The sequence below is a fragment of the Alosa pseudoharengus genome, unplaced genomic scaffold (assembly GCF_046254945.1).
Source record: "Alosa pseudoharengus isolate Yale_2024_CS ecotype anadromous, Long Island Sound unplaced genomic scaffold, YU_APseudo_1.1 YU_APseudo_1.1_scf_10, whole genome shotgun sequence".
NCBI classification, from domain to species: Eukaryota; Metazoa; Chordata; class Actinopteri; order Clupeiformes; family Clupeidae; genus Alosa; species Alosa pseudoharengus.
In genome coordinates, this window is record NW_027468565.1 from 5,617,850 (window position 1) to 5,633,553 (window position 15,704).

Below are 15,704 nucleotides of genomic sequence, written 5' to 3' on the forward strand. Positions count from 1 at the left end.
ACATTTAACAGTGTTGAGGCAATTGTGGAGAAGAAGGATGGTTCGGATGCTCCTCCTACAGGATTCACCCCTTGTATCAATTGAAGCACGCCTCATAATCACATCCCAATGGAGCAGAATCAGACTCAAACTCTGACTAGAATTTGAGTATGACGACGTCAGGCTAGCAAAGTGCCCCTTCAGGAGAATCTGCTCACTGGGTGAGCTTTTAAAACCAACTGCATATTGGTTTGAATAATATCTAGCATATTGTGCTCTCAATTTCTCAAGTTGAAAAACTGTGCATACCTGTGGGAACACCTTCATAAAATGTAGTTTGTTGAATAATTTTAACACTGTGGTGGCTAGCTCATATTTCCAACCATCTCCTATGATTTACCTATGACTTGACCTGCGAGTGCTCTGAAGAGTTTTCAGTAAGATATCTTGCAGTACAGCAGAAAAGGTGGCCACTAAAATGACACTAAAACTCCCTTCTAGTCTGTTGAATATCTGATTTGAATACCTATTGATGATGAGACATACAGTATGACCTCTGGTGTTCAATTTGGAGTCCTTTTAGGGCATAGGTGAGGGCCATGTGTTGTGTTACTTATGTTCAGTGTCCTTGCATGAACTGCTCAAGTTTGTAAAAAAAAGAAAAAGTATTCTAGCCATTACAAGATGGATAGGGCTGTCAACGCCAGCAATGAATGACCTACAACTGCACCTAAAACATTCCCTGATGTCAGTACCGTTTTATTATCAAATGTATCAAATCATCCCAGACTGATGAGTGAAATCAGATATGTCTTTGCATCTGATCTCCCCCAGCATGCCAAGGAATGTAATTTCTGATGAACTGCTAGGCTCTTGTGAGAAATGTCTTTTTCTGCCAGAAATGATTAGGTATGTGATAGTTATTGCACAAAGTGGGAAATGTAAAACTGAAGCAACAGTTCACTTTTTCCTGAAAAGAAGGTATAGGTGCTGTTTGATATTTTTTCTTGGGAATCTGATTACCAAGATTAGTTAACATCCAGTCCAGGATGACTATCATGTTCTCCAGTTAAAGCAAGTGACATGTTCAAAGGTTGGCCACAGCAGACTTCCAACAGACGTTTTGAAACATGTTTGACATGAAGGCTTTCACAAGAGTTTGATTATCCAGTCAGCCACACACTACGTCATCTCTGCGGCAGGGGTCGCGCAGGTGGGCTGGCCTCTCGTCCGTGGCTCAGTCTCCCAGTCGCCCCTGCCTCTGACCACGCCAGCTATGAAACGCATTAATGCTATTAAACCTGATGGGGGCCGGGCGGTCCTTCTAAGACTCGGGCTGATCCAGTTTTAATGGGGGTGAATAGCCTGTGAAAATGTCACCGGTCCCTCTCGGATGAGGGCTCATGATGCCTTCTAATTACATGAAGAACATGGGAACGGACCCTGTGGCCAGTTATCTGTGCTTAAATGGATTTTTGAAATCTTGTCCTAAACGAGGTCACATGCACCCCCCCACCCCCCTTTCCTCTTTCAGCTCTCCCTCACCCCCACCCTTCTCTTCCCTTTTTTTCTGGAAAGTTCCCAGGTCTGTTCATGACTTCCTCTGGTAGGTCGCCTAGGTCTGGAGAGGTCGCCATAACGGCAGTGAGATCCAAGACACCAGGCTCTGGCACTGGTGACCCTGAATATCAGCCCAATGTTCCAGCACAACCACCCACCAACCCACACACATAGACAAACTCTCTCACTTACAAACACACACACACACACAGAGTTAGGATGCCATCTCCAGGGAGGCAGAAAAAGATGCCCTCTTGACCCTGTGACACAACCCCAGGCCGAGGCCACACATGACTCCAACACCTCACAACAGGGCTTCAAAGTGGTGCTAGTTATCGGAGGTCATGTGTTCCTCACACTCAGAGGTGGGGTGGCCACGTCCCGCAGTCCTTCCACACAAGTGGTCAGGCGTGTGTTAAAGGGATAAGCCTTCGGACAGGAAGGCTGGGGTACAAGTTGTATCGATAGATGGAGGATGTAGTTAACAATGCTCAACAATAATACAAGTCTAATGCCATAATTCATGGGGAGCAAACATGATTGTTTAAGCTTGATTTATTTTCCATTTCTCCCCATTTTTAGGCCAGACAATGTGAAATAACCTCTGTCAAGAATGACAATTGGGAGACGTAAGAAAAATAAACAAGATATAACTTTGTGTCTTGAGGGAAAGAAACATGTGGATGCACAGCATACATTAAGGTGCAGATTGTTCTGTATAGCAGTGTTTCTCAAACTTTTTCAGACCAAGGACCACTTAACCAGTAAAAAAAACCTCACGGACCACCTAGCTAATAGACACAATAGGCCTACTCACTGAACCACCTTGCTAATTGTCTTTGCACCTTGCTTATTGTGTCAGAGGATTCATATGATTTAAACTGGCATAGCTTACATAGGCAGTGTTGCAGAACTATTTGGATTTACATACAAGTTGGTTCAATATTGCAAACAACTCATCTATATTATTTTTTACCACGTCTGCTCGCGGACCACTTGGGATAGCTTGCGGACCACCAGTGGTCCCCGGACCACACTTTGAGAAACACTGCTGTATAGCATAGACTAGGGCAATGAGAACAGTGGGTCAAGTAGTCTAAATGTTGAAACTCTACAACCAGTTTCTGTTTGACGGATAACTTAGGCTGCAATGGACAATTCTTGACTGATGGTATGCAACTATGCATAATTAAGTCTCCACAAACAAATTAAGTTTAAACATTTTGATGTGACCCTGCTCCACAACGAACCATGCATTTACAAGTACATCAAAATGTACTCTTCAATCGATTGTTAATCCTTGTTGATAATTAGTGCGGCAAATTAGACGCAGACAGGGGAGCGTTTACCAATACTCATCTCTATTACGGTGACTGGTTTAGAACAGATTTGGAAACTCAATAGGCTACACTTTACTTCCCACCCAGTCCCTCCTCCTCCTGGTGCACCTGAGGTTAGGGAGTAGGCTACGTCCCACGCTGAGATCCGCTTGCACAAAAAGTTGGAGAAGTTTCCTTAAGTTTCGTCGCGGGTTGCAGTTGGCAATGGAAGAGCTGGCGAGGGAGAGCATCAGCTTGCTCGGCAAACCTGCGCTGGACTCGGGTGGCCACAGGTTGGGCTCCTTTGGCGCAATTTTCATCATGCTGAAATCAGCGCTCGGTGCGGGACTACTCAACTTCCCTTGGGCTTTTGACAAAGCTGGGGGGATCCATACTGCTGTGATGGTTGAAATGGTTAGTAGCCTAACCTCTAGAAACAAATTTCGTTCTGTTGGATCATCAAACTGATAGATTGTTATATAGCCTAACATTATTGTAAATGTTGTTAAGAGGGAACCGTGTAGCCCTGTCCTGTTAATCAGCGCTGCTTTGGCCTAACCTTTCATTAATTAATATTTTCTCTATTGGCTTCCACTGACCCCTGTAACGAATAGCCTATAATTTGTTAATTCTCTTGCCTGCAAACGGTGACTCTGCCAAAGTTTAGGTTAGCTAGCCTACTCCCATCTCACTAAATTGGAAATGCATAACAACCGTAGACTGTCAGCCTATTTTACTGCGCAAATGAACTCTCTCTCTTCCCCTCCCTTTTTGCACAGGTGTGCCTCGTGTTCCTCGTTAGTGGTCTTGTGATCCTTGGCTACTCGAGCTCCATCAGTGGCCAGAACACGTACCAGGCCGTGGTGCGGGGCGTGTGCGGGACATACATTGGGAAGCTCTGCGAGGTCTGCTACATCTTTAATCTGTTCATGATCTCCATCGCCTTCCTTGTTATTGTATCAGACCAGCTGCAGAAATGTGAGTCTAAGAGGTTCTTCTAAGACACTCATTTTTTATTATCATTAGAAGCCATACATATTTTGTCCTCTAACCTTCCTTTTGCTACAGCTGTGATATTGTCCTATAAGATAGATCAGTGTTTCTCAAAGTGTGGTCCGGGGACCACTGGTGGTCCGCAAGCTATCCCAAGTGGTCCGCGGGCAGACGTGGTAAAACATAATATAGATGAGTTGTTTGCAATATTGAACCAACTTGTATGTAAATCCAAACAGTTCTGCAACACTGCCTATGTAAGCTATGCCAATTTAAATCATATGAATCCTCTGACACAATAAGTAAGGTGCAAAGACAATTAGCAAGGTGGTTCAGTGAGTAGGCCTATTGTGTCTATTAGCTAGGTGGTCCGTGATGTTTTTTTTACTGGTTAAGTGGTCCTTGGTCTGAAAGTTTGAGAAACACTGAGATAGATCACACCATATTGAAGCCAGTGTGAGGCAGCCTCTTGACTTTGTCATGTCCTTGCGTCCCTTGGTCAGCCTGCTCTGTAGTGACCTGATTGCTTGCATGTTGGTGTGTCTCCTTCAGTATGCGTGTCTATCTATGAGTTAATAACTGGATTAGCTGAAGCGGACATGCCTTATCACTGGTACACGGACCAGCGCTTCACACTCTTCATCCTGTGTCTCATTCTCATCCTCCCCCTCTCCATCCCCAAAGAGATCAGCATTCAGAAGTACACAAGGTGAGCAGCTAATCAGGTTCTTCACTCTATTATGCAGGGAGTCTTACAATGTGATCTTCCATAAATATGATGTCAAGGTGATTATGGATCCTAAAGGGTCAATAACATCATGGCAAATATTTGGAAGGTGTTTTTTTTCCTAAAGGCTACCAGGCTGCCCCAGTAATGTTGGTGAGGGCAGTGGTACACTATTGACCACTAAATAATTAAATAAAGGGAATCTACTGAAATGGCCGGGATGTGCTGGGCACCTTTAAATGTCTATTGGGGTATTGGATCATTGCTGTATGTCTCATGTATTGCTGCTGTTTTGTGATTGTCGATACATTTGATTTGATTTTTTTAGTGTTTTAGGGACCTTTGCTGCAACCTATTTAACCGTGGCTATGATTGTCAAATACCATACAATGCACGCCCAAGAAGTCCCTGCAACCCCTCTATATAGTAGTGGGTGAGTACCCATGGGAAACCAGTTTACACTTTAATTTTAATGTTTAACTGTGTTTGTTAGAGCAGGTCAGGATCAACACTGTAGATCAAGCCATGTGCAAGCCGGAGGCAATTTTGTACAAAGTAATGAAGTTCTTTTGGGTTACTCTGTCAAAAGGAACCCTTTTAAACAGTTGCTACTCTGGCTAGAGCAGACACACAAAACAGAAGTTATGACCCTGAAAATCTTAAGGATTTCTTTGGGTCTTCAATGTATGTATATATATTAGGGCTGTCAAAATAACTGATTAATTTCGATTAATTAATTTGAGAAAAAATAACTGATTAAAAAAATTAATGCAGATTAATCGATTCTGTATGACCTTTGACCCCGAGCCATTGTAGTCAGTAACCATTAGACTGTAAAATGAAGGAGAGAGAAGAAAATGTGCTGCCTAGATCATTGATTGGAACATTTACTTTTCAAAAACGGCTTGATGGTATTGGTAAAAATAAAGTGTTGATTAAAATAAAGTCCTCTGCAATGTATGTGATAAAAAACCTTCTTCCCGAAGTACTTTTTAATTTATTTCCTCAGCATATTAGGTCATATCATAGATTATTATGGCCATTATTAAAATGAGTTTTTAAAGAGTTATAAATAAGAGAGAGAATAAAAGAGTTTTTGAACTTTAATGTCACTAATGCTGATTATTCAATGATTGATTTGAATTTAAATATTTAAAATACTTTCACAGCAAAAATCATATATGCGATTCATTTAGATTAATTAATCACAGAGTATGTAATTAATTAGATTAATTTTTTTAATCGATTGACAGCCCTAATATATATATATATACTCTTTTGATCCCGTGAGGGAAATTTGGTCTCAGCAACCCTCCGGTTACAAGTCCGAAGCGCTAACCAGTAGGCCACGGCTACCAGCTTTGCCTTGCAGTCCCTTCATGATCTGAAAGTGAGGCAGCATGCTATTACTGTGGTCAATAAATAAATGCATAAAATTAGCCTGGGTTTTTCCATGCTGCCTTGCGCGCGCAATTTAATTCACGCTGCTAGGCAGCCTGGATACCATGGAGCAAATTTTCGCCTCAGTTAGGGGACCAATCACAGAACGGAGGGAGGGCAGTAAGATGATGACGACACACCGTAGCCGTTATGAGCCACGTACAGACGCATTTGATAAACATTCGTAGCGCCCAATAAACGGCTCTGGGCATTCGTAAACCACGTTTCAAATACGAGAAAATGAATGTGAGAGAAAGTGGAATAGAACATTATGTCCAATATTCCAATATTCCAATATGTGGTTTAATGTTCTGCATTTCTCATTAGTGGGTCACTTTGATACTAAAAGTATGATTCTATGTAATGACTGTATGATATCTGTACTGTCCCTGTGTATATCTCTGTGTGACTGTGTTTAGAGATAAGCAGGAATATTATGACTTTGCAGTGTTTCACTGTTCTGCTAGGCTGCGTCAGTAGCTATCTGCTCCGGATTGCCAGGCTGCCACTAATCAGGGTCTGATTCAGTGTAGTCCACGTGAGATGGGATGACCAACGCCATCTCCCGTCAGCCTGGAAGGATACTTAAACTCTAACTATTTCCTTGTCTAGTTAGAGCAGCTGATGGATCTTTAGGTGAAGTCATGCTGTCTCTCCCTTGATGCGCATCATTGTAAATAAACTCTGTTCCTGATTTTTCATACTATTGGTCTGACTGGGTCTCTATTAAGTCTATGGTATCAAAATTACCATCACTAGTTCCCAGACCCCGTCTCAGATGAGGGTATGACGTTAGCCAGGCTAGCATAAAATAGTAAATTAATAGATAATTTTGGCAGATAGATCTCATGTTGAACTAATGCTTCATGGCGTTAGTTGAACAGTTTTAAGGCATTCTAATGTTTACCTATGATATTATTATTATTATTATTATTATTATTATTATTATTATAATATATATCTTTTTTTAAACCCAGATTAAGCTCCTGGGCTTCGATGTTCAGTGTCATCCCAACTATTTGCTTTGGTTTTCAGGTGAGTTAACAAACCTATTGACCTTTTTTCCGCTTACTGGCCCCAGGGTCAACACAATACCTCTCTACCACACCCCCCACCTCCGTTTGAACCGAAGGAGGAGAGGCTAGCATTCTCCTCCATTTAGACCTCGGTCATGTCTGTTTAGATACTGGATAGAAGGGCAGAAATCCCTCTTAATATTTGATGCCAGGTAAAGTGTTTGTGTGTGTGTGTCCGGTGGATGGGGTCAATGGCGGTTCTTGAGCTATATAATAGGTCTACTCCGTATTGTTCATGTAACCAAGGCAACGTGGGGGTGAGGGGGCATGATCAGAAATGTAATAAAAGGGAGGTGGGGAGCAGCGCAGAGGCTCTGGGTGGGTCCCTGGACACCACAGCCTCAGGGCAGATTGATTACCACGCTGGAATAGGAAGATGGAAGAGAGGGAGAGCAAGCTGAGGATATAGAGTCCTTGTGCCGAAGGAAATGGGCTATTGTGGAAAATGAGAGAACGATTTAAGATGCCGCTTGTGCAGATGCTAGGCTTCCCCTTCATCTCTTAGAAATGGAGAGGATGTGGTTAGGGTTTGATATTGACGTACATTCAGTGTATTATGTGGTGGAAAGCGAGATGTCTTTTTAAGAGCAGTGCAGTGGGAGATGGACATTTCCAACCGTGACCCTATGTGAATTAATGATAAATGTCAAGTAACTGGAAATGTCAAGGATTGTTACATGTTAACCCTCTTCACTCTTGGTGTGTAGATATTCATATTCTACTTGGGATCAGGAGCACCCCTCATGGCTGCCCTTAATATCCACCCTCTCATACTAGAGCTCAGTAGTACTTATGGTGTGGGCTGTAGAGTGTTGGATGAGATCTGGTTGTGCTTAGGGCTGGGCAATTTTGGCCTCCTACTATTATCAAATTAAACAAGAAAAACATTATTTTTGCCACATTCCCTTTTGTGATGTTCCACTGTTAATAAGTTGTGTTCTTTTTTGGAAGTCCAATACAGAATGCTTCCAATGCCAATGATTGGTGTAAGGTGTTAGTTCCAAAGTCAGTAATGGTGTTAAATAATTGTGATCATGTTAACTGCTACAATCAAACAGCCCTAACTGCTCCATTTTGCACTCTCTGCTCCAGTGTCATGAGTCTTGCATCGCCATCTACAGCAGTATGGAGAACAAGAAGATGTCCAATTGGGTGTTCATCTCTGTGGTCTCCATGATTTTCTGCCTGCTCATCTACTCCCTTACTGGTACACACAGCTGTTCTGGAACATAGGCACACATTACTTTGACCTTCAGTGTATTTAAATTTTGTTTTTTATATAATTCTATTTTATTATAATATTATTGTTTGGTATTTATTTCGGTTCTGTATAGCTTAAATCATAATTTCTGAATGGTTTCCTTGCAAAGTTTACTCATTTTCATCATTGATGACCACTACCTTTGTAAAGCTCATGAGTTGACTTTACCATTCCATCGCCCTGTTCTGTCCCTAGAAAAGAAAATCCTTAATGAAGTTAGTAATCACAGTCTGTGGAGTTCGCACAGAGCAAGGGTGAGCAGCAGGCCACATAAATCTCACTTCACCACCCTGCTAACAAGATTTCTCCATTACCGTGCGTTTTGGAAGCCCACCATAGGCAGGGAACAAAGGAGATGAATTGAAATGACAAAAGGTTGGCACCCCTGAAAAGGAACAGAAAGGAATCGATACAAAAGTGATTCTGTTCAAACTCTGTGCCATCAGGTTTTCTGAGGATTTTTTTTTTTTTTTTTTTGGCTTCTCAGAAATGAGCACTTGGAAACGCTCTTGACAACTCAGCTCTGTCAAACTCAAGTGTGACCTTCACATGCCCTGTCCTCTCTCCCCCCCCCCCCCCCCCCCCGTTCTACCTCAGGTGTGTATGGGTACCTTACCTTTGGGAGTCGCGTGGCCCCAGATGTCCTGATGTCGTACACGGGGGACGATCTTCTCATGATTGTTGCCCGGCTTCTCTTTGGAATTTCCATCATCACCATCTATCCCATAGTGCTCTTGCTGGGAAGGTGTGTTGACACCTCTTACCTCACACACTAAACTTTCAGGGCTGGTTTACCGCACATGGATTAAGACTAGTCCTAGATAAAAAAAATCTCCATTGGGAACTAAAAGCTTTTAGTTGAGGACCAGGCTTAATCCAGGTACAGGAAACAGTCAATGTGCAGCCTTAGACATTGCAACATGTTTGTAGTTTTTACTAAAGTAGAATAAAGTTCTTGAAAAGAGGGGAGAAGTTTGCGACTCTCTTGGTGTGTGTGTTAGTTATGTTCCCATTATGTCAGGTACCATGCAATTACACCTACACAATCCAAGTATACCTACATGCTAGTATTATGTTACATACGTACCTGCCTGTGTTCTTTTCTGGAAACTCGCATGTATTCTTTCTCCTGAGTCTTAATTAGCCTCTATATGCATGTCTACATGATGGATGCATATGCATGTACGTGGTGTTTCTTCATTTGCATGACTTTTCTGTTACGTTTTCATCTTGAAGTTTTCTCAAAATGTGTGTACTTGACTGCAAGTTTACCTGACATTCTAAATGCCAGTAATGTATAACATAACTTGTAATTGGGTAAAATTGAAAATGTTTTAAACTTAATGATCGTGTTGAGAATGTTTGTCATCGGTTCTCCCCTGTCTTAAGGTCTGTGATTCAGGACCCTCTGCTGAATTTTAGAAGCAAGGGCTCAATAGTAACAAAATCATACGAGACGCGTACCCGCTTGGCGCTGACAATCGCGTGGATCGGAGTGACCCTCCTTGTGGCAGTGTTTGTCCCTGACATCAGTAAAGTCATCAGTGTCATTGGAGGGATTAGCGCATTCTTTATATTCATCTTTCCAGGTGGGGGGAAGAGACGAGTTTTTAAAAACATGTATTTTGTTCAGTATGCAAATTCATTGGACTGAATTTGACTGAAATTTCTGCAGGTCTCTGTCTCATATTTGCAGTTCAGTCGGAGCCTGTTTCGACCTACATGAGGTGAGTGTTGGCAAAGGTGTGTGTGTGTGTGTGTGTGTGTGTGTGTTTGCAGAGAGTGTATTGCATGTTTTTGCTATAATACTGCAGAGTTGCCCCACACTAGTCTGCCTACTTGTTATTACCAAGCAAAAGATCAGTATGGGCTGATCTACAGGTGAGGAGGTTCAGTTGTTCCTGTTCAGATGAAACTGATGGCTGAGTAAGAAGGGTGCTTTAATTTGCCATGACTGGTGCAACAGAGGGTGGTGTGATCTGTGAGTCACATAGGCCTACAGCCTTCTCTACAGTGGACGTAAGCTTCAGGTTTTGACATTAGTGTGACCAGTGGCATTCAGCTAGTGAATGACAGACCCGTGGACAAAGTGACAGGAAGGCACTGACTTGAGTAGCCACAGAGCACAACAGTGGTATGCTGAAGGCAATCTCATGCGTGATATGAGCTTGCATGCCATACTGTGAAGTGCAGAGTGCCACGTTAGACCAATAATATTCCTTTGAGCTAGGAGCAGGCTGCAGTGGGCACAGAGGTATCAAAACTGGATAAGATGAAGACGACCTGCACTTCTGAACCTTGATTTTTGCTGTTGTGTGTGTGTGTGTGTATGTGTGTGTGATGCTGTTGTGGTGCACTGTAGGTCCCATAATACCACCCAGGTTTAATACTACAGATTCCCATCACTGTTGCTGACCGCATGCATTGCATGTAATCAGTTGTCACGGCGTCTGAGGCTTTGGTTTCGTCTGTAAAGCTTTAATGTTACTCTATTGATATTGAAGGTGAAATGAGTTACAATGTCTAATTTTCTTGTGTGTCTGTCTTCTTAAGGGGGATCCTGACTGCATGGGGTGTCATCACGCTTCTCTGCGGCGCCTTCATTTTTGGGCAGAGTACATCTATAGCCATCATGCAGGTTTTAAATAAACTCTAATCCGCGCCTCTCTCTCTCGCCGTGTCCTCAGCCAGGAGTTTCATGTATTCACAGGGGGCGGCTGGAGGGGCGGATGTTTCTTTGAGGAATGTTTACTGGAGTCGGGTTCACTCTTTGTACACAGCCCGTGTAGTATGGTGCTCCGTGCAAAAATACTATGCATCAGCCTTTAGAGGAAGAGCTGTGTGCAGTGCGTGGGAAAACAAAACAAAACGTGTGTGTGTGTGTGTGTGTGTGTGGCACCAGAGGGGGTATTTCACAAATGCAGAATTAAGACATCCAAGATAAGTGATAAAGCGAGGTTTGACATAGCGTTGTCTGTTCATCCTAGCTCAACTTGTTTCACTAATGCCAATCCAGGATGAGTAGGAGCGACTACTGTATGTCAAGCCAGGTGTAAGTAATTCAGGATGTGTGCGCGTTCTCGTTTCTGCTCCAAAGTGCCCACGGTTGGAATAAAAAAGACGCGGAAAATAGCGTCATTCTCACAAAGTGAACAACGACAACGACAATTAAGTAAAGTTGTCCTTTTTGGAATGGGGAATCATGGCTATTTCTGTAAAACAGCAGGAGTAGGCGTGGTAGACCAACTGAATGCAAATTTACGTATGCACCCACGTGTGAGTGCTTCCTTGTCTCGGCACGCAACGTCAATAAGAAAGCGCTAGCCACTGCAAATATGCACATAGTATGATATACCAATATTAATATTGTAGTTGAAAATACCTTCGAAAACTTGCCCCTCCACTCCCAATCAACTACAGTAGGCCCTAGGCTATTCATCAAACGTCAATCAATAAAATAAGCAAACAATGAGTACCTAGGCATATGTTAATAATTATAAGACTATCACAATTAAAATAATAACCATATGGTATTAGGCAGACAATCTGTTTTGTTTTGCGAGCAAATACATTTAGCAAATAGTTTATAAATGGAATAAAGCTCCTTAAAAAATAGCATGGAGGTCTGATGTGAATGACAGCTAGCAGAACCAATAAGACGACATAATTACCATTAGAATTAATTTAGCTTGGCTGTTAGCCTGGTCGGGACCAGGCTAGGTGCAGAGAATAAATCCCCATGGTAACTTATGTTAACCTGGCCCTAGCCAGATGAATTTCGCTCCGCCTAGCTCCACTCATCCATCTGGAACCGATCCATTGAAGTGTTGCTTCAGAAGGCTGGACCTAATCAAAAAATGCTTGCATATGATTGAATAAGCCACTTGTCCGTCATCTATTGACGTGCTACTTCAACCACTCACATCGAAGCCAACCCGTGACGCTGATAACAGTCTCACAGTCGCTTCTACGCTATGTCACATCTATGAAACTCCCGCCCTGCGTCCTGATTGGCTAAACCATAAAGTTGGTTGGAGAAATCACTCTCAATGGAAGAGGTTCCAGATGGATGTGAGTGAAGCTAGGCGGAGCTAAGCGGAACGACATTCATCTGGCTAGGGCCAGGTTAAACTTATGTGCCATCTCTTTGAAACCAAGTCAAGGCTAAATTCATCCAGGATAACCTAAAAATCCCAGCTTAATCCCTTATCTAGGTTTTGTGAAATACCCCTCAGGACAAGCAGTGAATTTGCCTCCAAGCCGGAAACATCTAATACTGTATATATTCCCCCTCATTTAGAGTGGCTGATGTTTTTTTCACCGGCAATAAGGTTGACGAAAAAAACATTTCTTATTATTTGAGGAGAGGAGTGGTCCATGCCCTGTTACTGAAGGCACACGTCTTGAAACTCATGAGAGTTGGTACCAAAACTAAGACACAAGGGGGGCATAACTTATTTTTGCTTTGAATGATAAATGTGTTGTGTTGTGCTGTGTTCCTGTTAACTTGGATTGTTATGTTTCTTTTTGTACAATGATCAGCCTTTTGGCTTGAATTAAAAATAATAATAATAATGTTTCATATTAAGAAATGTGTGTGATGTGTGCACTGAAGTGGAATGGAAAGAAATTACATGACAATATTTTGAACCTTTTTCAGTTTTTATTGAATTGCATCGCTCTACATAATCTAGAATTTAAACAAAGTTCAAACGACTATAATGCTTGCATCCCTGCAATACGTCTCTACACTCACATCAAGAGAAAGCCAGTTTTACTGAAACATACATAGGTATAAGAATTAATATTTCAATAAACAATGCCATAAAAGTGAATATTCATTCGGTAAGTCTTTTTTTTTCTTCTCCTGGTCATATACTTTAATGTCTCATTGTTGGAATATTATAAAAGAACATAATTAACTGCACAAACCCCATTGAAAGTAGCATAGCTAAATACTACTGAGTTACTGGACATTTGTTTGAACATGCACTCAGGTGAGGTACAGTGGAGGGGAGGAAAAAGGGCCACAAAAAAAGAAAAGAAGCCATTTTGCACAGTACATCCCATAGCTAGGAGGGTCACTGAAACGGCCAGGGCACTAGTGCTATGACCGGAGCAAACCTGTTTTCACAGAGACAAACCAGTTTTACTGGGGTACTGTAAGGTTTTATGCTTTTTAATCATTATTAAACTTCAGGGTCTATTTTTTTTTCTGTAGTCCTGGTTCAAAAAGAAATACACCTGGACAAGAATGACAGAATACACATGTAATCATGGTATCAATAGATGTGGGGGTACCTAATTTTGAGAACTAGTTCATCTCGCTAAAGAAAACATGATTTTTTTTGACACTATGCCAATCGTTCTGTACTGTAAGAGACTAAAATGATGTCATTACTGCAATCCACTAAATCACTTTACAAGATCAACTCTGATAAATAGATATCTCCATTGTAAATATTCATTTTAAATTCTATATATGCAGTTTACATAGATAACTCTTCATAGACTTTCTTTAGAGAATACTTATTCACATACATTGTGCTCTTAGAATGGTTCTGATTGTGTTTAGTGTAGTTCTAATTGGCTGAACTGGACCATAAGCCTACACTGGACCAAAGTATACACTGGTTTGTGGTGGGTTTCTTCCTTTATGTATAGTGTGAATGGTGTGTGAAAACAGTTTCAATTCCCGTAGTACTGTTTGTCTGATAGAAGCATGGGGCATCGCTCTTATGCACAGTTAATTGCAGGGAACACTGAAGATCATTAGCGTGATATATATGCTGTGAGGTTTAGTAGTACTGGCATAAAAGCAGTTTCTTCAAGCCTCTACGGCCGTGAAGGAACAACGCCATTAAGTTGACCTGCTTTGCTGGCATTGGGGTCAACACAAGCCACAAATGTCTGTGAGGGAGTGTTTTAGTGGGACTGCACTGTCAAGAATTAAACACACATAAACCTCTGGTGCGTAAAAACGAAGCTGATGTTATACCATTGACTCCCACAGTTGGCGTTTAGTTTCTGCGACCAAATGGATTTCACAGCCTCCAGAGCTCCACACGCAGCGTAATCAGCCCACTGCAGCCCTGACGAGAGACTGCAGCAGAAGCCCAACTTCACGTGTGAGAGCTGTCACAGGGAAATTAACTTAGATCTGCTCAACGCTCTCTGCAATTAACACCTTACATTCTGCCTCAATATCAAACAGACACTGTGTAAACAAGTCATTACAAAAGAGAGGGGGGGGGGGAAGGCTTTAAGCAGAGAGGGAGTGGGTGAGGAGGTGAGCCTAAGGGGTGGACAAGAAGAGAGGAGTGTTTGGGCATTCAGGCATACGGCGGACGCGTTCCACCAGCAGAGAGGCCTCGTCCACATCATTCTCTGCTCGAATTGCACCAGGCAGCTGCAGTACAAACAGATGCAAAATGGGAGGAGTAAGACAATGTCAATCAATAGGTTGAACAAAGCTATAGTACATGTACATGTGGATTTTTTTGTGGCAGGGTTTGAGAATAGGCATTTCTTTGTGGCATTAAAGTTGGTGTTAGCTTCTTCATACACAAAAATAGATAAATGTTCCTGCAGCTCAACCAATATTATGCGGAATGCACACCTACAGTATAAAACCCTGAGTTAAAAGGGATGCAATTTCTTGGGTTGATGGATAAATTAGGCAACTTGGCTGAAAGTATGGTACAAAGTAATTGGGGTTAAGACAAAAATGCCTGTCCTGTGCTCTGTAGACAGTACCTGTGATGCTTTAGGTCCTTGACCAAAGACACTGGCTTTGCTACCTAAAATTATTAGCATTATTAACAGTACCAGTCAATGAGGTAAGCTGGCTGACTCCTACAGCGGAAGCTTCTGGAAGAAGTCAGTGAGAAATGCTTACAGGACTCAAGGCATCTTTATTCGGGCACTAAATCACAGCAGATAAGGGCCCATTTTTACTGACACCAAACATCATTACTTCATTTTGACCAAGAGCTCTCCGACACTACATTGGTCAGACACTGCAGCGAATAACAGCTAACATGGTTATCTGCGCCACACCATGCCCACTTTGAGCCATTTCCTCTCATCTTATCTGTATCCCTTCTTTTTCTCTCTCTTGCTCTCGCTCTCTCCCTCTATGCCTTCCCCACCCCTGCGGCGGGACATCAACCTGGACCCACCTGGCACGGCTACAGTGGACACTGCCTCAGGCTGGCACAGGGTGTCCACTTTCACATGCTGAAAGGCCTTGGCATACGCAGTCTGGAGGTGCCTGATATGGGTGGTGGGGATGGACAGGAAAACAGCAGAGAAGTGGGTCAGTTCCCAGTGATACAGTATGTAAGTGA

General features: G+C 42.4%; 2 protein-coding genes across 2 annotated transcripts in view; one reads left to right on the forward strand and one right to left on the reverse strand.

Moving 5' to 3' along the window:
- Positions 1 to 3,074: 3,074 nt before the first annotated feature.
- On the forward strand, positions 3,075 to 11,011 carry slc38a8a (solute carrier family 38 member 8a). The gene is made up of 10 exons (XM_076299794.1): positions 3,075 to 3,272; positions 3,638 to 3,836; positions 4,404 to 4,560; positions 4,907 to 5,011; positions 6,996 to 7,053; positions 8,187 to 8,301; positions 8,953 to 9,100; positions 9,745 to 9,944; positions 10,031 to 10,082; positions 10,909 to 11,011. Exons 1-10 carry the CDS (start codon positions 3,084 to 3,086, stop codon positions 11,009 to 11,011), a joined length of 1,326 nt encoding a protein of 441 aa, XP_076155909.1. The 5' UTR covers positions 3,075 to 3,083.
- Positions 11,012 to 14,649: 3,638 nt separating this feature from the next.
- necab2 (N-terminal EF-hand calcium binding protein 2) overlaps positions 14,650 to 15,704 on the reverse strand; it is a 69,692-nt gene continuing 68,637 nt past the window's right edge. Inside the window, exons 12-13 of the mRNA XM_076299801.1 lie at positions 15,537 to 15,628; positions 14,650 to 14,764 (exon numbers count right to left, since the gene is read on the reverse strand). Coding sequence (XP_076155916.1) covers positions 14,736 to 14,764; positions 15,537 to 15,628 — 121 coding nt within the window. The 3' untranslated portion in view covers positions 14,650 to 14,735. The remainder of the gene's footprint in view (positions 14,765 to 15,536; positions 15,629 to 15,704) is intronic.

Coding starts and splice junctions, on each gene's coding strand:
- slc38a8a (XM_076299794.1), top strand. CDS start 3,084: ATGGAAGAGCTGGCGAGGGAGAGCATCAGCTTGCTCGGCAAACCTGCG. Junction 3,273..3,637: donor CTGCTGTGATGGTTGAAATG/GTTAGTAGCCTA, acceptor CTTTTTGCACAG/GTGTGCCTCGTGTTCCTCGT. Junction 9,945..10,030: donor CTTTATATTCATCTTTCCAG/GTGGGGGGAAGA, acceptor AAATTTCTGCAG/GTCTCTGTCTCATATTTGCA.